The sequence below is a fragment of the Penicillium atrosanguineum genome (assembly GCF_028827265.1).
Source record: "Penicillium atrosanguineum strain IBT 20685 chromosome Unknown utg000001l_segment0_segment0, whole genome shotgun sequence".
NCBI classification, from domain to species: Eukaryota; Fungi; Ascomycota; class Eurotiomycetes; order Eurotiales; family Aspergillaceae; genus Penicillium; species Penicillium atrosanguineum.
The window spans coordinates 460355-483202 of NW_026623133.1; the positions used below are offsets into that span (position 1 = coordinate 460355).

A 22848-nucleotide genomic window follows, 5' to 3' on the forward strand; every position below is an offset into this window, starting at 1 on the left:
AGATCTCGTGTTGGTTTGCGGAATGATCTATTTTGGGCTGCGGTTGTGGCTGATATATTCAGGCCCCCGATCTCCGTGGATTTGATGCCAAGCCGAGAAGCGGAGATCCTTGCCTGAGGAGGTCTTTGCACATATGTCTGAGCCAAATGTCGTTTCGAGGATTTCATAGGGCGCCCCTTTGGGTGGCCAAGAAAAGTGTGTCGATCATCTCGAAACCATCGAGCAATATTATATGCAAAGTCGGGTCGTTCTTTCGAATAGGTGGACTTAAAAGCCAGGCGCTGGGATTAATGAATCCCTTGAACGATTAAGAACATCTTGGGAATTCAAAGGCTTTGCCGAACTTGATCCGGGACAATAAGGGAGTCATAGTGAGTGATGTGTTTCACTGGAAGAAGGGGGAAAGAAGAAAGAAGAGATGACGACGATGTGGACACTATCCTGCTACTAGTCCAGGTGCCTAGATACTTTATGTAGACTGGGGATAGTTACAAGTGATGGATGAGAAAAGTCCAACGCAACCATGGCTAGCATCTATAACTCGAGTACATCCAACCTAATCTGCACGAATCAGGGTCGCCGATCACCCTAACGCGGGTGGATCTTGGTTCGGCGACTTGTCCGAGCCCTGTATACTGACTCGACTCGAGTACACACGACGCCCGAAACGAAGAATATCTTCACCCCAGGGCAATCGAATTGATCTACAATTCGCAGGCTCATTTCTAAGAGAGTGCTTAAGCTGCCAGGTATAACACATTCCATCTAGATCGATCCGCGACACGTTCTCGAAGCCGGAGACGTCAAATATCGGTTTCGGAGCAAGTCCCGCTCTACTATACAGGGTAGTGGACCCAGTCCCAAAGCCTGAACTGCCGATCACGAAGGCCTTGAAAACTAGTTTCCTCCCGGAGGATTCCTCAATATTCGATTTCCTTCAGTTCCTATGTTTTTCTATTGAAAATGGACTTGAATGCCATGGAGAAAACAATGGATCGAACGGCCGTCAACGCGATAGCCGTACCGAGCGGAGTCTCCACGCCGAGGTCAACCTCTCCACCTAACCCTCAACCTCAACCACAATCACCGCCTAACGAACATGAACCGACTCTCAACCTCGTCACCTGGGATGGTCCTAATGATCCCGAGAACCCTCAAAACTGGCCGCGACGTGACAAGCTATTACGCTCATCGGCGCCGCTTGCAGTAATCTTTTCGATCGCATTTGCATCTAGCATTTTTGGATCGGCAGCCGAGGTGACGGCACGCGAGTATGGGGTTTCGCAGGAAGTGATGAGCTTAGGTGTGGCTCTGTTCGTGGCAGGTTTCGCGACAGGCCCCGTTGTGTTTGCCCCGATGGCTGAATTAGTGGGCTCGGCTCCAGTGCTGGCGGTTGCTTTGGCCGGGTGCGCTATCTTCCAGATTCCACTGGGTCTTGCGCAGTCTGTCACCACGATCCTGGTATGTCGCTTTCTTGCTGGGTTGTTGGGAAGTGGTGGACTCGCTGTGGGGTCGGGGATTTTGGCAGATGTCTTTGTCGGACCGACACGAGGCGTCGCGGTGGGAATGTCGGCGAGTTGTATGAACCTCGCTTCGACTATTGCGCCGATTGTCGGTGCTTTCATCGTTGAAAACTGCTCGTGGCGCTGGACGGCTTGGGTCACGCTGATTCTCTGCGCTGTGGTCGGCTTCATGTGTATTTTCCTGCTGCGCGAGACATCGCATAACCGGATCCTCATGAAGCGTGCAGCTCGTTTGCGTCGTGAAACGGGCAATCAAAACTGGAGGTCTCGAAATGAGATAGTCTCAACGGATATGAAGGTATTGCTGCGCAAATACTGCACCAAGCCAGTGCGCATGTTGGTGCGGGAGCCCATCCTCATCGTGATGACAGTCTACTTGACGCTTGTCTACGGCTCGTTGTACCTTTCATATCAGCTTTTCCCCAAGGCCTTTGAAAACAGAGGCTGGAGCACGCCCATTGCAAGTCTCCCATTCATCGCCGTCAGCTTGGGTATCGTGGCAGCAGTGGGACTTTTTTCACTCTTCACCATGACCTGGTACAAGAAGCGATGGGATGCTTCTCAGACCGAAAAGGTCGATGAATCTCCCCGACCACCTCGCATCACCCCGGAACATCGACTGCCGCCTATGATCTTCGGCGCGGTGCTACTTCCGCCGGCTTTTCTGTGGTTTGGATGGAGTGGCAATGCTCACTGGTCATGTCAGGTCATATCGTGTTTTGTCATTGGGCTGGCACTGCAGCTTATCTTCATCTCGGGTATCGTGTTCATTGTGGATGTCTATCTACTCAACACTGTGTCCGCAATCAGTATCCATGTCATGGTCCGCTCCATGGCGTCGGCCACGTTTCCTCTGTTTGAGAGGCCCATGTACAACAGCTTGGGCATCAACTGGTCGGCCACGCTGTTAGCCGGTTTATCGGCAGTAATTATGGTCTCGCCTATCTTGTTCATGATATATGGAGCTCGCATCCGGAGCTGGAGTCGGTTCTCTGTCGGAAGCATATAGAGATGTTTTGAAACAGAGCTTTCAACATAGCATAATAGAAAACCGACATTCTGACAGAAAATGCTATTTTTAAAATCTAACGATCCCAGGTAAGAGTTAGGGGTATCTCGAAATGCTGCGCGGGAGTATGAGAAACGGCCAGAGACAGGCCCAAGTCAAATGTCTGGCTGAGAAGCAAAATCAGAAGGAAAATAGCGCCCAAGGAATGAATGCCGGTAGGATATCAACGAATCAAAAAATCCAGAACTCCCTGCCCAATGCTCGTCATGTTGGCATCGTCAAGCTCTAATGTGAAGAGAAAAGAAAGAACAAAAGAACATTGTGAATGATCATCACTGTGGACCGAAGACCACTTGAGATAAATCTAGTTGTGCCCCCCGCTGAATTCGCGCATTTCTCGGAGGGCGACGGCGCGGCGAGAGACAACATCTTCGCGGCGGACCATGTTACGCAATGCCTCGCTTGCTTGGATCAACCCGTCGATGCTGATAGCGTGGTTGGTCATCTGGTGGTTGATATACGTATAGAGAGCAGCCGGGGTGGAGCAGGTCGTGAGCAGTTGCGGCTCGTTGAGCTTAAGCAGGGCGAGAGCGACCTGGAAGAGGAACGTACTTCCGCCTCCACTGCCGGACGCGCTTTCCTCGGAGGCTGGAGTTGCTTTGTCAGTGCCGTCTTTAACGCTGGAGGCAGAAGAGACGGTCGGGCCCGGGCCATTGGGAACTACACTGGTGACATTGAGACACAGCACCACATCCCACACTCGGTATAACGCTTCCGCGGAAAGGCAATCCGTGAATACGGAAAGGAACCACTGGAACGTAAGAGCCTCCAGTTCGACGCCCAGATCCTCAAGGTGCGCCGAGAGTTTGGGAAGAAGCTCGGAGATGTACTGGCGCAGCACCACCTGGTCGGCACGAGATGCCAAGAGTCCATGGTCATAGTAATGTTGAGGCAGAATGATCTCGATCATGGAAGTCAAAATCCAGAAGGCATCCTCGGCCGTCGGCATAATGAGTAAAAGTGATGCTGCGATGAGGTTCATCCCCTGGCAGTATCCCACTTCTTCGTTACGACGTGAATACGCCAGGAGGACCTCCCTAAGTTTATCAACACCGGGGCCTTTGCGGAAAAACACATTGTCGGTAAGGGTGCGACGAATGTCCATGTCGATCTGCGCAATTACCGAAGCATCAGGTTCGGTTCCACCCACTCCCCGCACCAGATCACCATAGTATCCAGGGATACGCATCGCAGATGCACCACTGCACTCAGACCACACCTTGGCACGGAGTGCAACGGGGATACCGCCGAGAACAAGCGATCGAAACTCTCGCCACTTGTTGCGGCCAACCTTGCCTTTATTGCCCAGACCAGCGATGCCAATAACCTCACCATCAGCGAGAGTTGCTTCAGGTGTGTCCACTGCAGTGAGGGATCGATCCGTTGACGTGGCTGCTGCAGCTGCGGCTTCACCTTCTTTTCTGCGCTCGGCGCGCACTTTGCGAAGGAACTCGTTCCAACGGACGGTGCGATCGCGCTGGAGTGTATCATGGAGATCAGTCAGTTGCTCCAGCAGTAGCTTAACTGGCTCGACCTCGGCAGAGTTGATTTTCGTAGAAATAGCGGTAGGCTCTTCCGTAAGTCCTCCAGCAAACTCAGGATTTTCTGCGTTGATGGCCGACGTGGATGCCGATGGCTGTGGGCTCGAACTGACAGAGAGTCCTTTTTCAGTTGAGATAGACGAACTGTGAGGGCGACTATCCTCGGCATTGGTCAGAGAAACAATCGGGGCCGCAGATGGAGTATGCGACAGGAGTTCTGTTGGACGAGATGGTAACCTCAGATAGTCCTGCCAGCCGCGAAGACTAACAGCGCCACTTTCGGGGTCGTCAGGAGAGCCAGGAGGGGACCCCGGTGTGTGAGGCGTCTCTTGAGAGTCGGCCTGATCATCTTCCCCGTCCGATGCTTCGCTCCGGAGGTTTCCAAGAGTCTCGGCAATGCTTAAACGAGATCGGACCGGCTTCCCCGAGGTAGCCTCCCTCTGTCGTCTCTTCCGGCGCTGATCATAGATGAAACCAAACCGATCGGTGAGGAATTCACCGGACTGAGAATTGTTGTAGATTGGGGCGAGAGTCGGAGGCCGAGATTCGACAGGCAAGATGGCATCCATTTCTACGGGGCCAAGATTGGTCGCGGTTCGATCTGTGGACTCAGCGGGGGCACCTTGTGACACGCTTCCTGCTGCAGTCCTACGTGCGGCCGGATTTATTCTGACCGTCCCACTGCCCCTACTGGCTGTACGTCCAGGTGGAACCACGGTGTTGCCATTGATCTTCTTCAATGCAGCAACAGCAGACATCCCGCTCTTTGGAGTGCCCGGCTGGGTAATGGATTTGTCTGGATTGTCAGACTTGCTGCGACTGGCCTCGGAATCGCTGGCCTCCTTTGGCGTCTGTGTATTACCGGCAAACAATTTGACTGTCCAAGACCCGAGTGAGCGTGATGATTTCCGTGAATGAACACTTGAATGGTCGTCGCCATTCGTAGAGCCGCCGGCAATGCGTTTCGCTTCACTCGCGGAGATGCCCGGAGGCTGGAAAAGCTGTTCGTCAAGAGCCTTGCGACGGACAGCGGGGTTGCTGGGTAACCGAGGACGTTCGCCACCTTCCTCTTCGATGCCCTGCATATCACTCATGACACTGCTGGCACGACTGGTCTTCCGACTCGCATTGGCCGAACCACCGAAGAAGTAGTCACCCCAGCCGCGCAATGATCCCGTTCGCTTTCGATTGTTGCTTGATTCGGTGCTAAATCCCTCGATGCGAGCTTCGTTTTCCGATCGCTGAGCACGAATAGTAGCTTGGAGATCTGGGTTATCTGCATCGGGTTGAGATCCAACTGCATCTGTCATAGCCTGGGACATGAGACCATCCAGCCCCGCGGAATTCCCGCCACTGTGGCTGCTCTCTCCGTCCGAGTTGCGGTCCTCCGGATGATTCTCTACCTGGTATAGGCGACGCTCAACATCCTGGCTTGATACAGACACTTCTCGAAGCATCCGCTTGAGCTCTCGCTCCCTTGCATCAGCGCGTTGCCGCAGAGCTGAGATCTCAGCATCCCGCTGAGCCAGATCCCGCGCATACTGTCTGACAATCTTCACGGCACCGGTGCTCGAAATCAGGCGCTCAATGTGGGCATCATCCGCCAAATGTAGGGCTCCTGGGATGTCGCGTAGCGGGGCGGAATCCTCGAATAAGGCGGCCCGACCTGATTTGTGAGACACACCGGTGGTAAGCCTAGCCAAAGTGGCTTTACGCCCACGACCAGTATCTGAGGCCCCATCCACGCCATTTCCCGTCATCAACGTACTTGTCAACCCGCCGGTCAAAGTGGGGGCGTGATCAGGCGGGGAAAGCGAGGGGAACGAGGTGAGATCGGTGGGCGCATGAGAAGAAGCCGAGTTTCGTTTCTGGCCTTTTATGCGAAGTGTTCTAGCCTTTTGGCTCCTGCTGGACGCGGACGAGGCCTGGGAGGAAGACCGTCGCTGGGGATGAGGATCGGGCTCGGCCATGACTCAATGACTGGTAGATGGCATAGACGTCGGAATGGGCGGTTACGGACTTCATGAATGCTTCGTTTCACTGGCAGGCGTAGATTTTCGAGAAGATTCGACTGGAAGTTGGTGTAGAAAGGAGCAAACCTTGCAACAGGGCGTTTCTTCCTTTTGTCGCGCGTTTTTGGCGATCCTAGACGATCTGTGTGGACCTTGAGAATGAAGGGAGATCGGCGTCAAGGGTCGCAACGGTGACAACGGTGATAGCCAACAGCACAGGGGAGGTATGACTGCGGCCTGAAAAAAAAAGCGCACGCTGAAGACGGGGCAGAAAGAGGGTTTGAAGTCTGACACAAGCTAAGGCCTCACATCCAAAACAAGCATCGGCACATGACGTGATACGCTATCACGTGATGATAGAGCTATACATCATGTGACCTTAATACAGAGCTATGAAAAGTCACCTGATCTCAGCCTCGGCTCTCCGCAAAGTAACCGACCGAGTGGGGAAGGTGCGGAGGGTTCCCTACTTCTTTGGTCTTACACTTGCTACTTTACCTTGGTCAATCTCGATCAACCTCTAATCTGAGCATCGAACAACTATTTTCTTCTCATATTCAAATCTCAGCTTTCCCTGATATCATCATGTCTGCGGCAGCTCGGCAGCGCCTCCAAGCCCTCAGCAAACAGCTTGTCGAGGGCATCCCCGATGAAGGCACTTTTGAGGGTATTCCCAAGATTCGGCATATTGCCTCAGACTCTGTAGGCCCGTGAGTAATATCCAGTGCTTTCTCCACGGAACGTCATTTGGAAAGCCATACATTATTGAAGCTACCTTCTCAATGGCTATGAAAGACTAAAGTTAACCTCGGTATAGTCGGATAAAAGACAAGGTGGTAATTGTCACCGGTAAGCTCTACAGAGTGCGCCAAAGCTCTTCAGAACTAAGAATACTAAGCCTCATATAGGAGCAAACTCTCCCAATGGAATTGGCCGTGCCAGCGCCCATCAATTCGCGCACAACGGCGCCAAAGCCGTCTACATCTGTGACTTCGACGACTCGCATCTCGCAACACACAAGCGTGAGATCGAGTCTCTGTACCCAGGTGTGGATGTGCATGTGCGACAATTTGATGCTGCCGATGAAAAGGCCCTGACGGCTGTTATCGACGAAGCGGTTGCCAAATACGGCCGGCTGGATATCTTCTTCGCCAATGCCGGTATTAGCGGCCAGCAGAAGATGTTCACCGAGACTGACGGTGATGGATTCATGAAGACTATGAAGGTTAATGCATTGGGGTAAGCTTCTTTTCTCACATTGCAAGATGCAAACTAATATGTTCGACAGTCCTTTCCTGGCTGCCAAGCATGCCGCTCCGGCGATGAAATTGACCTCGGAAGCGAAGCCGTATCCCGGTGGCTCTATTATTTGCACTGCATCGGTGGCTGGACTGCGCTCTAACGCTGGCTCGACAGATTATTCTGCGTCTAAGGCTGCAGTTGTGTCTATTGCGCAGACCGTTTCATATCAGCTGGCCGGTACTGGTATTCGAATCAATGCCATCTGCCCTGGTCTGATCGAGACGGGTATGACGCAGGCAGTCTTCGACCATGCTCGGAAGCGCGGCACGCAGCGCAAGATCGGACAGTTGAACCCCACACAGCGGGGTGCTGTAGCCGATGAGGTTGCACGTGTGGCCTTGTTCTTGGGTAGTGATGAGAGCAGCTACGTTAATGGTCAGGCCTGGGCCGTTTGTGGCGGACTGAGCGCCGGGCACCCCGTTGTTCCTGGGAAGCTTGCATAATGTGATGTCTTGCTTATTGACATGTACATATTCCAAATCTAGCATAACGCGGGTCTATCATCTACAAAGCAAGCAACGTCTACAGTGTTGACACGGAGTAAAGCAATTATAGAGTCCATTTTTAAATACAGTAGGGATGGAATCCCATAGGCAATCGAGTGAGTCCAGATCGACGATTGCGGACAAAAGGAAATAGGGAGTGTGGCACAATATAAGAAAAGCCTGCTGGTTCTTGGTGCAGGAGTAAGAGTGCAGAGTATAGCTCCTTCTCACGCCAAATTTTGAAGTAAAGGCCGAGGACAAGGAGCGGAAAGCAGACAAGAGAGTCGTCCATCCCAGAAGGTACGACACAAAGTAACAGATTCCCAGGTAACACAAAAAGAACACCTGTTGGAAATAAAGCCGCAAAATCAATAGACAAGAAGATGAGGATTCAAGGCGGATGGATATAATAGGTGTATCAAAATATTCGACACGACGAAGCGAAACAAAACAATGCTGGGCCGAAAACTCTCTCGGCGCCAATCAGAAGAAGGTAAGACCACGCCAAAGAAAAGGCAAAAAAAAAAAAAACAGGGTCGTCTCAGTCAAGCGTTGCAATCATCCTTGAAGGAGTGATGGAACCAAATCACGAGACCACACGGGCAGTGTTGGGCCGCATGAGATCCTCACTGGCCTGCTTGGACAGAGTGCCAGTCTCGGTTTGCTGGTCATCGCCAGAGTCGTGGGCGTGCTCGTCGTCATCCTCCACGATGCGGGTCGGGATGTCACCAGGTCCGTACTGCTGGCTCGAACGCTCGGGGAAGGTTGAGCTGCTGACCATAGACATGGATGTGCTGGAGCGGTTGTGAATGAGGTCTGGGGTGGGAGGGATGCTGGAGTGGCGGTTTTCCGGGTGCAGGGAGCTGTTATCGACGTCGCTCACTTCACTGGTGGCGCGGGTGGTACGACCGTCCTGGCTCTCGTATTCGGATCCCAGACGGGGAGAGTTGTGGGTGGACGAGATCTTCGAGGCCTCGGCCTCCTCATCCTCGGCATCCTGGGCGAGATGCAGACCTTCGACGGCGGCGGCGCATTGGTCGCTGATGCTGCGGATGATGTTCGCGATGGCATCGGTCTTGTCCTGAAGGTAACGATCCGCCACGTCGGACATACTCAGACGAGCAGCGGACTTGTGGTTCTTTCCAAGGTTCAGCAGGTGCTGTTCGAGCGCGGGGTTCATATCATTTACCGATTTGCTTGTGCTGCTCTTGCCCGCTGATATCTCCTTTGCAACCTCTGACTTGTCCTCGATAGACTCTTCGGGGGCGACTTCGTAACCCTGCTCGACCATCTCAGTAATCTCGGAACTGCTACCAATAGAGCGCACAATGTGCTCCATGTGGTGGCTCTGGCCGCAAATGAGGCTACGCAGGTGCAGAACGACACGCTGAGCATCGTCACGCTGGCGACCGAGTGTCGCGTTAGTGTGGCTAAGAGCAGAGAGCTCCTTCTGATTGCGCTTGCGCTCGCGCTCGAGCTCTTCGGCAATCTCCTGCTGAAGGACTAGAGCCTCGAGAGCATCATCACGCTGCTTCTCGGTACCGGACAGACGAAGGGTGAGACGAGCAACGTCATCCTTCTGCTGGTCAATAAGACCAGTAAGGCGACGGCTCTCGCGCTTATGGTTCTCGATCTTGACCTTGAGTTCGGAGGTCTCCTTGGTGAGCTGCTCAGCAAAGGCCTGGAACTTGAGGAACTGCTGCTTCCAGGTCTCGAGCTCCTCGACAAGGAAGTTGTTGCGTTTGGTAACCTTGCTGAGCTCGGTGTCCATACGGCCCTTGAGGTTGATGAAATCCTGCCAAGCCTCCATGGCATCCCGAGAGTACTGGTTGCGCTCGCGGACGATCTCGTTCAGGTGACGCATCGAGACCTTGGTCATCAGAGGCTTCTTGACAGAGCCACCGAAGATGGCCTTCATGCCGGTGTTGCGGCCAAGCTTCTCGCAGACGTGGTCCATGACACCCATAACGGCATCCTGGTTCCACCACTGAGGCTCCTGAACACTCTCGACCTCGCCGCGCATGACAATAATTTGACCGGCGGGGATCAGCTTGCCACCGGCGTAGGCGGAGCGCAGATGAGTGGGAACACCGGAGGGAGACACATCGCCGTTCAAGGCTTGTGTCAAACGGGTAATAAACTTGGTGCGCTGGCCCTGGTTAAGAACGTTGGGAGGGCTGGAGGTCAGAACAAAGTTGCGGTCCAAGTCAACGACCAGGGCATCGGAGGGAGCGTTGAAGAGAGTTCGGCACTCGGCCGTGATACCCAGGATATAAGGGCCGGGCTCCTGGACAAGATCCTTCACGTGGCGGGCGTGCACAACGGGCACATACAGACCGCTCCACTCGTAGACACGCACGCAGTAGCGAACAGTCTCAGAAGCCACGGTCAGCATAGCCGGGTAGTGACTGACGAAGATAATCCGGCGAGTGGGCGACACAGCGGCCTCGACGACACCGACGATGTTGGGAATGGACAGACAGTTGAAAAGGGGCCACATGGAGAAGTTTTGGAAGCCGGTGGGTGATGATGGGAATTGGTAGCAGAGGGCATAGTCCTTCATATCAATCCGGACCAAATCATTAAGGCGAGGAGCTGGGAAGCTCAGGATGCGAGAAACCTCCTCGGCATGGAAGAGGTTGGTGGCCTTGTTCCAGTGGATCCACATGCCCCGAAGGTAGTCGCCTAAGAGGTCGTATAGAGGGTAGCGGGACAGGAAACTCAAGCAATAAGGGATCCAGTAGGTCTCATCGGGGTTGTCGTAAAAGTCGGGCTCGGTCTTCTTGCGAAGCTCGCGGATGGTTTCGGCACGCTTCTCGTCGGCACGGGACCAAACGCGCAGCGCGATACCGTACAGAGTATGAGAAGAGTCCTGCTGAAGGACGAAGGCGTGGTGAGCACAGTGGGGCTGGCTCTTTCCGGTGCAGATTTCTACGTCGTGGGGGAAGCAAGCCTATATATCGATTCATTAGTCCTCTCGTGCCATTTCCACCACTGTTTCAAAGCTTACCCTCATGGCCGAGTGCAAGGATCTCGCGATTTCATTGTCCTGTTCTAACCGGGGGCTGCTGCCCAGAATCTCGGGGAGCCAGAATTGGCCGACGGCACCTTTCATGTGGCCAATCTTGCCCTGGTCGGGAGCAGGTGCCTTGACCCATTGTGAAGGTTCACGGCCGACACCGCAGACCATGTATGCATGAGTAAGAGTTTTAGGAGTCCGCTGAGCGGGCTTGGTGCTGAGCGAAGAAGGAATAGGTTGCGTGATGCGGGAGTGCAGCGACGACGTGCGGCTAGGGACGACCAGCGAATTTTCCCCTTCGCCGCGAGTCGCAGGCCGGTCCCGAGTGGCGGGCCGGACAAAGGACGAGTGATCTCTCAAAGATGGTCCCATTGTGGCGGGAATTCGATATATGTCGGGTGTACAGTAGGGTTCGGGCCTCGGGGATGAGGGAACCTCTGCACTGCTGGAGTGCCGGGTCTATAGAAAAATAGAGCAATCAAAGAACGAGAAAACGATTGAGGCCGAAGTTGGATAATAGGGAGTGTCAGAAGCCCCAGGCCGGTAGAGAGTGTCCACTATCGAAGGTTGAAAGGGTTTGAAGTTTAGGGGGGGGAAGAGAGAAGAATAGGAGAAGGTCGAGACTAAACCAAAGGGGGATGGTTCGGGGACTAACGAACACTCAAGATGGAGCGGGCAGAAGGTCTCCACTTGGTCCCGGTCCGTTAATTAAATTTCGACGGAGATTTTTGGGAAATTGGAATTGATCCCTGCTAGGGGGAGGATCTTGGTCTCTTGTCCTGTCCTGCGCTGCGCTGTACTGTAGATGCTGAGGAATGTGTCTCGGTGCGGAGTACTTTGGTAACGGATCTTGATCCTGATCCTGATACTAATACTGTCCGCACCCTGACACCCACACCGAACACCAAACCCTCGGTCGAAAGCGATCTATCCAATCCGTTTCATGCGTGTCGTTTCATCCCCACGATCGATAGGTCAGAATGGAATGGCGCTGGGTCTGCTCACGGTCCAATTCTTAACATTTCACTCATTTCACTCCTTGCCACTGTCATCGACCGAGGGCCTGCAGTGCACTGGGTTACATCTACAGACCAGTTGTCTCACCACTGCTCACAGAAGTGAGGAGTCCCAAGCGCCCACGACGCGACAATGGACATTGTCGGACGTGGCGAGAGAGAGGTACGATCGAGTGGGCACCCGCCGATCGAGATCCATGATATGGAAGCGAATGCGCAACTGGACAATCGTCTGATGGGCCATGGTTCCCTCGGGTTCGAGATGCGTCTCGAGCCGTTGTTTGTCCCGTGTTGACACGAGTGCGAAGGCTGCAGACCCACGTATTTTACTGATTTGTTTTTTGGGGGAGGATTTTTGATTTATCATGGTCCGTGTGTTCGTAAGGTTGATGACCCCTGAAATGTGAAGGATCATCCATTCGGACTCAAAGTACGGAATCTCCGTTCTCTCAGTCCTCTAGGTATCTCCACCCCATGTCAAACCACCCCCAAAAAAACCTACGAGCCGTCTGAGGTTCACGGAGATCGAGATGGCCTATCGGACCAATCCCCTCTGGGGGCAACCTGGATCCCAAGGGCTGTCATTCGTAGGGTACAAGACGAGGATCCCTACCGAATGCAAGACAGGGATGGGGTTATGAATCACGAGAGATTGCAATTGTTGCAACGATTGCAACGATTGCAGAGATTTCAGTGCTCTTCCAACCTCGCATCTGAGCAAACCATGGGGGCCAATCGATCCGATCAGTAACATGCAGCTGCATGTCTTCTGGCCCAAGCTGCAGGGCAGGGGGCGAACAGGGGACTAACCAAAAGAACAGAATCGCGAAAGAGCAAGGAAGTCGAAGCTGGGGCCGCTGATCAACCACCGATCCAGCAATCCGAAACAGCGGCGTCGTCCGTCTCCACAGCCCAGCTTGTACCTGCAGAGGTATCCACTACTTCGGCCGTCGCGCTGCACCCCATATGTCTTAGAAGTACCGAGTACTTCCGGAATCACTCTAACTTTGACCCTTCTCCACTCGGGACTGAGCTTAGCTAAGGTCCCCGTGAGCTGACCCCGGTGTCCTGCCCTCGTAGAGCTTCAGAATAGCAGTAAGTACTACCTAGCTATGTAGAATGGAACGGGAAGTCAACGATGGTGACTTCGGGTCTAAAATTGATCATTTGATCATTTGAGCCTGGGGCGAGGTACCAAAGTCAAAAATAAACAAGGTTTCCCAAGTCGTGAGGGGTTGACTCCCGACTCACAAATATATCCGAGAGCTATCGATTCGTCGAGTCGGGCTATTTCTTTGTTCAGCATTAAATGTTCAAGCCTAGATAGCCAAATCTGCATTCCCTGCAACATACATAGTTCCACGGTACTGAATGCACGGAGTGATCACACCTGGGCAATAGTCAATTGGTGCGAACAACGTTTGAATACTTCAAGTTGAATGACGTCTCGGACAACTCCCGTAATGGGTGCGCCCGCACACCCCTCAAAATCGCATTTGTCATCTGTGAGGTATCTATTGATCTTTGATCTGTGCTAAGTAACTTACCCGATGCTACTCTTTTCTGGCTGGCTTATTTTTAGGCGACTTTGTCCCACATCTACAGAGGCATTCGGTTCTTAAGCGTATTTGAACGTGGGGTCGTAGAACGGTTGCGTACCCGTTATTTCTATCATTACATGGTTGACAAACAGTTGGTACCGACTATGAAGAAACATAGGAATTGGTTCCATCCAGTTTATGGGTATTCTATTGCTCCACGGCCCATGAATCACCCCGATAAGGAAAAACAAGTAACGCTAGTCACACACTCCTTACCGGAAGACGTAGACCATTCCGGCGCGGTCAACACTCACAATCATCCCGTAAGGCTGCCGCAGCACCACAACGTCCTGAATAATGTCCAGATGACTCTTCAAAAGCTGTTGCTGCTGAAGACTAATGACAGTACTGCGAGGGGGGGCGTGGACTGGTACCCTTCTTGGCGTTACCAGCATTGCTAGTGGTGGCTGGAGTCGAAGGCTGGTGTTCCAGGGTGACTTGGATGTTGGCTGCAATCGATGCCATTTCGTAGGTCGGCTTGCCTATTGAGTCTCCACCACTGACGATCATGCTGGCCTCTGGGCGTGCAAGGTCCCAGAATCGAATTTTCCGGTCGCATCCCGCCGAGATAATGAACCCGCATTTGCTGCTGTTCGCTTTAACGTCGTCCGGAGGGTTGAGACCAGCGGCAAATGCCCATGTCCCGAGCTGATCACCGGATGAGTGGTTAGGAGCCGCGGAGCCGTTGCTTTCGGGGATAGCGCCCATTCCAGCCGCAGCGGGAGCGTTGGCAAATCGTCGAAGCATACCCTCCGGTCGATCATCATCAACGGACCATGCCTCGAAATCTTTGACATTGAGACGTTGTCCACGAGGAGCGACAGGTCGAGAGGAGCCCCGCTGTGCGGCACCAGAAGTGACGTCGTTGAGACTCTGTGGTGCCATCTGATAGACCTCGCGACAGCGGAATTTCTCAATATCCCACGCGGTGATTTGATTACCGCGGGAGCCGCCACTGGACACGCAGACCCAGCGTCCTCTTGGCTTAAGCGGGTGCAGCTGGATTCGGTGGACATACCCCCAGCCTGGAAGGCCCCATGCCCTCAATCGTACACGGAAACGGAGATCCCAAAGATCCATGATACCATGAGTCGTTCCTACCAGCAGCCATGTGTGCCGACGGTCACAACAAAAGGTGGTTGGAATTCCGTGGTGGACTGGGTTTTCAAGGGTGTAGATGGGCATCATGGTTTTCATGTCCAGCGCGATGATTCGGCAGGTATTGGTGGCAACCAGTAGCGTTGACTGGCCCTCATCCCGGAAGTGTTCCACCCAGACAGCATATTCGGGCAATCCGTTCTCGGCAGTCGGGAGCTGGTATTCCCGCACGATTTGGAGTTTTCCATACCGGGCAGTTTCGTTGACCTTTTGGTAGTCAACTCGGACTGCATGAATGCTCCCATCGGTAGCACCGCTGATGAAAGTGTACGTATTCTCGACAAACGTCAATGCCTTCACCCGTGCCCCAGAAGCATGACGATGGGTCTGGCGGGAGCGAGGGGTCAAATTTCGCTCAAGCCGAGTCGTATCCCAGATCTTGACGGTGCTATCATCGGATGCTGTAACAAAGAAAGAATGGTCCGGGGCCACAGCAATACGGTTCACCGGGCCGCTATGCTCACCAAAGGTGGCTACCAGATGTCCTTCCGGCCTCCACATCTTCGTGGGATCTTGGCTATTAGGTTGGCGGATTGGCAGTCGAGGATCCAGCTCCTTGACATACGGGCCCAAGTCAAATAGGTCGGTCGGGTAGTTCTCCGCAAAAACGTTATCCAGTAGCTGTAAAACCGCGGGATCATCACCTGCGTATGAATGATTGGCATGATATCGCCGCGCGGGCGCCTGGACCAACTTGCGTTCGTAAGCCTGAGAGAGAGGCGATGGTTGAGGAGTCCCTCCACGATGCATGGGTGCATCCACCTTTCCAAACGCATTCGCCGAGCTTGTGCCGGTTTCCGCGTATGTCTTGGTAGGCTCGTTGCGACCGAGGAGGTTGATTGCGCTTGACTTTCGATGGACTTTGTCGCCTCTGAGAGAAAGATTATCGGTATTGGTGGGGGTTGTTGACAAGCTATCTTGACCGGAGCTCAACAGGTGACTGGCAGGAACACGATCCTGATCAACATCAGAGCCCCGGGGAGACATTGGGCGAGATCCAGGACCAGCAGGGGACGATGCAGCAGGAGATGCAGACGAAGAATCGACCCCAATGTGATCAAGGCGACCTGGACGTGGGATCTCCAATTCTTTATGAAGTTGGCTTCTAGCTCTAGCATGTTTGCGATGAGCGCCCGGGCCTCGCTCGATTGTTGTGGAGGCATCGAGTAGCGCATCCGCGATCGTTTTCGGCTTATTATCATCAACAACATGACCTTCAGTTCGATGTACAGGAGAGTCTCGTGGCCTTTCATTCAGATTCTTGTCGAAGAAAACTGTTTGAGGCGTGACCCCATGCTGCGATAGACTGATAATATCGTTCAACGGCATAGATGGACCGGTATCGAGATCTCTTGATTGGCGAAGCGAGACTCCAGAAATGTAGTCTCGGAGTGCAAAAAGCTTGAGCTCATCTTCTGGGCTCATGCCGAGGTTCCGCAGTTTGGAGAGCCATTGCTCATCTTCGTCGTTCTTCTGAGCGCCTAGTAGGGAAACGGGAGTTAGTCCCATACCAGAACTATGACTGCCCGGCTCCGGAAGACTGAATGCTCCCTGGGAGCTCGACGGGTCCCAGAAGAGCCCTCTGTCGGCTTTTATTGCCCAAAGAAAAGCCATGTCATAGATGTTTCTGGGCATTGGTCGTTTAAGGGCATCTAGAAGATCCGCCTCGGAAAAGTTAATGATCTTGACTTTCAGGAAAGGTCGGATGAGAGGCGTCAGAATCGAAAAGATGTCCGCTTTTGACATAAACTTGGTGGTCTTGACCACAAAATTCACAGTAGCCTCCCTGATCCAGATGTTTGGGTGCACTAAGAAGTTGACAGTGATAAAGAGTAGATTCCAAGTCGTAGACCGTTGGAAAAGTCCAAGGTCAGCCATGGCTGCAAGGGAGCGAATCACCTTTTCCACGACGAACTCTTCGGGCTCAGTCATAGATTGGAGCATTAGAGGAAGAATGTACTGCTCCAGGCTGATGCTTCCGACGTATGCAGCGACACCAACCACAGCTTCGAAGAAAGCACATTTCAAGATCCAGTCCCGATCATTTAGGTACGTGTTCAGATGGCTCAAGATGACCTCGTTTGTTTTGATGTTGCCAAAAAACACACAGAGACTGGACACGGATCCTAGGAAGGCTCGACGAACGGAAGCATCCGTATCTGTGAGAAGAGCTTTGGTGTGAACCTCAAAATACGCTAGTAGATCACCCTTAGCAATATCATAAAGAGTACGATATGTGGCATCCTCAGTCCATTGTGATTCTAAGCCGGCAGGAATCAGCGCCGTCAAACGCGAATCGGAACGCAATGCTTGGATCATGTCTAAGAACCGGAGAGATGACTGTGCTAGGGATGCAATGCATGAGGCATATGCCGCACGGACCAATGGGCTCGGATTGTGTTTGGACGAGATGACGAATGATTGAAGCCTCGGGAAGATGTATTCGGGGAAAAGATAGGCGTTTAGCGGAGAAACCACATGAACCATGTCCAGTAATTGGGCTAGTGTGCGAATTGCGGCGACCTTGACGGCATCTATCCGGTCCGCTAATAGAATCATAATGTAAGGGAGAACGCGATCGAGCTTTGCCTCGTCCGATAACCGTTCCGCAAAGGCTAGGAGAATATCGCAGGCTTTCATTCGAGCCGAAGCCTTCGCTGTGGTCCGAAGATTTGATACAACCAGTGTTAAAAAGATCAAAACGCCGTCGTCTGACTGTGATGACAGCCCCGGCATCTGGTTTCCACCATTAGGTAGGTCGAGTTTTACCGGAAGAATGTCTCCAGTGAGTCGGGAGTCACTGGCCTGAGATGCTTCTCGAGAGCCTCGGGATGTCGAGCCAAGGAAATAGGTTATTTTGTCAAAGTCGAAGCAGACTCGCTCAATTCTATCGTCCGTTTCACCTCGGTTGGTGGATTCAGCGTCCACCTTCGTTCTCCCTGATGATGGATCCGTCATGAGGGACATATATTGATGAAGAAAGCTGTAAAAGTATTCGGGGAAAGCTTTGTTCTTCCAGAAATTCAGATACTCCTCAGCAGAATATCTAGATTCTGGGTCCAACTGAATCATGTGCAAGATCAGCTCCCGGATCTCCGGGTCTTCAATCTTCGCCAACTGGCTGTGCTCCGGACTGTATTCGCCCTTGCGATATTTGTACATCTGACTGAGTGTGAAAATCGGCGACTCGAGAAAGAGTTCTGCAATCACGCAGCCGGCACTGAAAATATCCATCGCCCAGTTGACATGACGGTTTCCAGGCTCTTCTCCAGCTTCAAGAAATCGCTCTGGCGCTAGGTAGCATGTACGTCGTCCTGAGATATCGAAATAGAAGGAGAAATCGGCTGGGTTATCTTCTGGTAGAAAAGTAGGCTTAAATGATGAAGAAAAGTCGGAGAGATATAGCCAGTTCCATGACGTGACAAGAACGTTTTCGGTCTTTATATCACCATGGAAGATGTCCAGTGAATGGCAGTCACGCAGTGCACACAAAAGTTGGAATGCGATCCATTTCTTTTCAATCTCCTCTAAAAATGGTCGAGTGCTGTGTAGTCGTCCGTCAGTTCTGGTTTATCTGATGTCAACATACGTGAACATACCTCATCCGATCGTACAAAGAGCTGTGGATATACTGGCGAACTAGATAACCACTAGTACCGGTCTCTAGAATCCTCTCGTAGCTCAATGCATTGGGCACGTCCGACAGGAGCTTGCGTTCCCCTGTGATGGTATGGTTAGCTTGATCATTAAGAGCGCTTTGAGTAAAGATCGCATACTGATTATGGATTTCACGTATTGCTCCAGTTGCATCGACGGGTATGGTTTCATAATGACCTTCACGAAGACCAAGCCATTCTGTTGTCGCGCGCGGATGCTCTTCATAAACCGGCCTCCACCCATGGACTTCTCATACACCAGATCTGAAAGTTCGGGCACATCGATCCCTGCTGACCCCGCGGACAGGGTAGTGAGGGAGTAACCTTGGCCCATGTTTTTGCCCGGACGTCATCTCCCAAGTTTATTAGAGGGAGATGAAACGATCGATAAGTTGATAAGCGGAGGTTGCGGTCACTTGACGTGTACGCACGTGATGGATAGGCGGTGAGTGATGTCAACATCTTTGAGCTTGGTCTTCTTTTCTAGAACACCTACACTTGATCATTGTTAATTTGGTTCGGAAAATCTGATGCATTGAATCTGTTACTCTATTCTCGTCTACGATGTTCATGTGTCGGTATTAAGTTCCGCTTGGATTCCAGGATACACCCTGGCGGCCAAGGGAACGGCAAAGAGCGCGCCAAGGGAACGGTAAAGAACGCAGGGGTGAGGCACTACCATACAGAGTGAAAAGATCGATCAGTCAATATCTGATCAACCGACTCACGTGGACTTTCTTGGGAGTTTCGGTTCTACATCTTGGACATGGGCTCGCCTCTAGCCGAACTCCACAGTTTGCATTCCGCCAAGTCCAGCCTGCATACGCGCTCTACGGATTCAAATACCATGGACCACGTTGTCATTCCCAACATTGGCACAGATGAGCCTCTGTTCGAAGTAATACCCAAGTTGTCTAGGTATCTCCTGCACTCCAAGATATCCAAATCTGACCGACATTAATCTACGTGAGCAGTTTCATCAGTCTGGCCGTGGGTGACATGGCATACTCATTTGAGCAAATGAGATATGGATCCCGAGGGCAACGTCTGCGACAGCTGGTTCACACCCTGGCCGAGGATAGCCACAACCCATTTATTATTGTTGCGTTGATGTAAGCCATGTCCAGCTCATCTGAAAAAGAACGAGGCTGACTAGGTGACACAGGATCTTGAAATGGGACTTTACCAATGCCCCCGAGGACGATTGGGGACTCAATGAAAGTCGAGGCTCGGCCTGTGAATTCGTTGCCTGGCAGTTTCTGTGCCATTTAGACCAGCGTGAAACCATCGACTTTCTGCTAGAAGAACTACCGATCCCGCGACGTGGGTCTACAAATTCAGTAGAAGCGGGAAGAGGACTCTCCGGTTTAACGACACCGAGGCAAATGGAAATTACTCCACTCTTGTCTGGCTCTTCGACTGCTGTCTCCCGGCTTGTGCTTGAGAATGCCCCCGGAACAGTGAAACCGGAGGAGAAAGCATCAGTGAGGAAGCCCATGGTATCGTTAGATATTCTCGATTCTTCGGCTTGAATGCACTGGAAATTGCCGCCATTGCCCAGGCCAAAAGATTCCTGAGCCAGCGGGTTGTTCAGCGCGTGGTCAACGACATCTGGAACGGGGAAATTGTGTTCTGGGATTCACTTACCGTGAACTCGAAGAAAAATCCGCACATGTTCAACAGAAGGTTAGTACTGACTTAGCAACTTGTGTGATAGCTGGCTCACCCGCACATCCAGAACGGCGGATCCATATTCTAGGTTGAGAGTGCCCGTGTACCGAAAATTGTTCGAAGCAGCCTTCTTCCTTTCCTTCCTGCTTCTGTACTATTCAGTCCTTGTGGAGAGAAAACAGAATGGCCTCGGATTCTTTGAGGCACTGATGGATGTGTGGATTGCTGCTTTTGCATATGACGAACTGAGTGGAATGGTCGACGCGGGCATGTTGTTTTACCAGATGGACTTCTGGAGCCTCTGGAACCTCGGCATTATCGGTGTCGGAATCTCCTTCATTATTACGAGTGAGTTTACTGTTCTGAAGTCCGCCTTGCCAATCCTCAACTGCGCAAGTGGGTCATCTACAAATTCTAGGACTGACAGGGGACGCGCAGGGACCATTGGGTTAGCGAGGGGGGATGACTATATCCTCGATATGTCATTCGATATCCTGTCCCTTGAGGCTCTATTTTTGGTCCCGAGGTAGGTTGCCCTGCATTTTGACCGGCATGCAATTCGCAGCTCGCAGATTCTGACGCAAGACCCACAGAATATGCTCCCTCGTGAGCCTGAACTCCTATTTTGGCAGTCTCGTAAGTCGTATGACCTATATTGAAAACCTGCCTTTTCTGACTGTGGCTATGACAGATTCCGGTATTAAAAGAGATGGTACTGTGTCACTTCGAAACCGGCTTGTGGGGCCGCAAGGCTGATAGATTTCCAGACGAAAGCTTTCTTTAGATTCTTGCCGGTAGTGATGGTCCTGTATATCGGTGAGAGTGGCTGAGATGGCATAGCCCAGTAGACCTGAAACAACTAACGGACGGGATCACTGCAGGGTTCTTGACTACGTTTACGATGCTGGCCCGCGACCGCTTGTCGCTCAAAGAAATGTCGTGGATGCTAGTGAAAGTGTTTTTTGGGTATGGCGGTGAAGATCCCTTGTTGTCGACCGCTTCTTTCTAACTGCAAGGCAGATCTAGCGCTCTTGGACTCGTGGGTGACTTCACTACTCCCTTGACCTGCATATTTGACTGACGGTGGCTGCATTGATTGGCTATAGGACTCCGCAGCTGAAGTAAGTCTACTGCAACTAGCGGCTGTTTCTGCACGATCCCTGCAGATTGGCGAAATGGTTGGCTATCGCGTTTAGTTGACTAACGCGCTAAATTTTAGATCTCCCCGATCTTCGGCTACGGCTTGATGTGAGTTTCCCCCTTGTGTGTCACGTCGAGACAGAAATCACCGCATAATGCCGTGATCACGTTTTGAGAAGTGACGGTGGCCTGCAGTAGTTTGGCATCTTGCGGTGTTCCAGCCTATTCCTCTTAGGGCTGATGTCGTCCCCGCATTAACTGCCACGCATTTCTATATGATTCAATTTTGAGATTCTACGTTTGGCCCCATCACTGACGATATCGCAGGTTGATTTTTGTTCCGATGAGCAATATTTTATTACTCTCATCGCTGATCAGTCTGATGAGCATGAGCATGGAAGGGGTGCGTTCGGTCGCGGCGCGTAAATTACCACATGTTGCTAATCGTATTCTAGGTAATGCTTCATGCTCGTGAGGAATATCTTTTCCAGTGAGTACCGAGTTCCCGAATTGACGAGAATCATCGCACTGCCCTACGGAGAAGTTCCCGTGGCGCTAATTAAGTAGATTGTCTATCTACGTTCTGGAGAGCAGCAACTCCCGACGCCTGACGTATTTCATGCCCCCCTGGTCAGTTAGCGCCCACGAGAAACCTTGAAGGCTTCTGTTCAAGTTCTGGAACGTCGAAAAGCTCACATGTCACAAAGAATCTAATCCCGCTATTTTGCATTCGCCCCATGCGACTGTTTCTTTCAGCGGGGACGGTTCGTCGCGTGCGCATTGTCCTCCTGCGCGCAACTCACCTTCCCTTTGTCATGCTCATCTGGGTCTATGAGTCCAGCTGGCGCCGTCTGAATCGACGGACCACAGGTCTCCCTCCATTGCAAATGGCAGGACATGTCCCTGCCGGTCAGCCGAGTGCCTCACGATGTCAGGACCCACAGCACCCTTGCGTAGCCGAAACACGCCCAGGCCCTGGAAATGAACGAACCGATGTGGAGCAGGATGATGTGCGTGAACCAGACTCGGCGCGGGGCGGCCAGGCACAGCTCGCGGATGTGATCGACGCAATTGAACAGCTTCGAGCGCAGGTGGAGCGCGTATCCAGGACGGCCGCGCAGCACCGTGCCGAATGAAACCGATTTGTGACATGCACTTTCTTTATCCAGAAGAAAAGGGGTCATCGTGCTCAACCTTGAAGGGGCCACCGCCCTAGCGCCTACAGCCACGCACGACCTCGACCCCCTGCACGACAGTGTGGAGCCACCCTAACGTCTCGAGTTTGAAGACTAGATTGGTTAGAATTAGCGATTTACGGCGTTTTTCGAGGCTTTCTCAACTTTATGAATATCTGTGGTTTTTTTTTTTTTTTTTTTTGGTTTTTTTTTTTTCAATAACCTGTGGATTCTACTCTGTTTTAGGGTCCGTGTTTATTACATAGCTCATGGATCCCCTACTCAACCTGTGGGGTGCAACATGTGGAGCCGACGGTGGTATACATACGCCTCGGAAGGGTAGTTCGGCAAGCGACAATAGTCAGATGGCAAAAAGTGAAGACGGAAGTCCAACATGGAGGGGCTGTGTATGGAAACACTCAGGGCGTACAGCGTTCAAGTACGATGTATATCGCCAAGCCAGCACCCAGAGCTTCGGGC

The 22848-nt window shown here is 52.3% G+C and overlaps 6 protein-coding genes across 6 annotated transcripts; 3 read left to right on the plus strand and 3 right to left on the minus strand.

Annotated features, from left to right (window-relative positions):
* Positions 1–963: 963 nt before the first annotated feature.
* Positions 964–2532, plus strand: N7443_000166 (uncharacterized protein; the record flags this gene model as incomplete). The annotated part of the gene is made up of 1 exon (XM_056880222.1): positions 964–2532. The coding sequence occupies one exon, from the start codon at positions 964–966 to the stop codon at positions 2530–2532; it is 1569 nt and encodes a 522-aa protein (XP_056745460.1).
* A 364-nt stretch (positions 2533–2896) lies between these two features.
* Positions 2897–6103, minus strand: N7443_000167 (TBC domain-containing protein; the record flags this gene model as incomplete). Its single annotated transcript, XM_056880223.1, has 1 exon — positions 2897–6103. One exon carries the CDS (start codon positions 6101–6103, stop codon positions 2897–2899), a length of 3207 nt encoding a protein of 1068 aa, XP_056745461.1.
* A 627-nt stretch (positions 6104–6730) lies between these two features.
* On the plus strand, positions 6731–7890 carry N7443_000168 (SDR family NAD(P)-dependent oxidoreductase; the record flags this gene model as incomplete). The annotated part of the gene is made up of 4 exons (XM_056880224.1): positions 6731–6855; positions 6963–6994; positions 7054–7384; positions 7434–7890. The coding sequence occupies 4 exons, from the start codon at positions 6731–6733 to the stop codon at positions 7888–7890; spliced, it is 945 nt and encodes a 314-aa protein (XP_056745462.1).
* Positions 7891–8518: 628 nt separating this feature from the next.
* N7443_000169 (DENN (AEX-3) domain protein) lies at positions 8519–11323 on the minus strand (the record flags this gene model as incomplete). Its single annotated transcript, XM_056880225.1, has 2 exons — positions 8519–10885; positions 10943–11323. The coding sequence occupies 2 exons, from the start codon at positions 11321–11323 to the stop codon at positions 8519–8521; spliced, it is 2748 nt and encodes a 915-aa protein (XP_056745463.1).
* A 2581-nt stretch (positions 11324–13904) lies between these two features.
* On the minus strand, positions 13905–18716 carry N7443_000170 (ubiquitin-binding serine/threonine protein kinase VPS15; the record flags this gene model as incomplete). The annotated part of the gene is made up of 3 exons (XM_056880226.1): positions 13905–18270; positions 18326–18446; positions 18503–18716. 3 exons carry the CDS (start codon positions 18714–18716, stop codon positions 13905–13907), a joined length of 4701 nt encoding a protein of 1566 aa, XP_056745464.1.
* A 432-nt stretch (positions 18717–19148) lies between these two features.
* Positions 19149–22329, plus strand: N7443_000171 (uncharacterized protein; the record flags this gene model as incomplete). Its single annotated transcript, XM_056880227.1, has 15 exons — positions 19149–19300; positions 19357–19494; positions 19548–19881; positions 19944–20068; positions 20121–20449; positions 20492–20579; positions 20619–20689; positions 20935–21019; positions 21074–21092; positions 21160–21174; positions 21273–21301; positions 21521–21596; positions 21649–21683; positions 21761–21823; positions 21885–22329. The coding sequence occupies 15 exons, from the start codon at positions 19149–19151 to the stop codon at positions 22327–22329; spliced, it is 2004 nt and encodes a 667-aa protein (XP_056745465.1).
* Between the last annotated feature and the right edge of the window lie 519 nt (positions 22330–22848).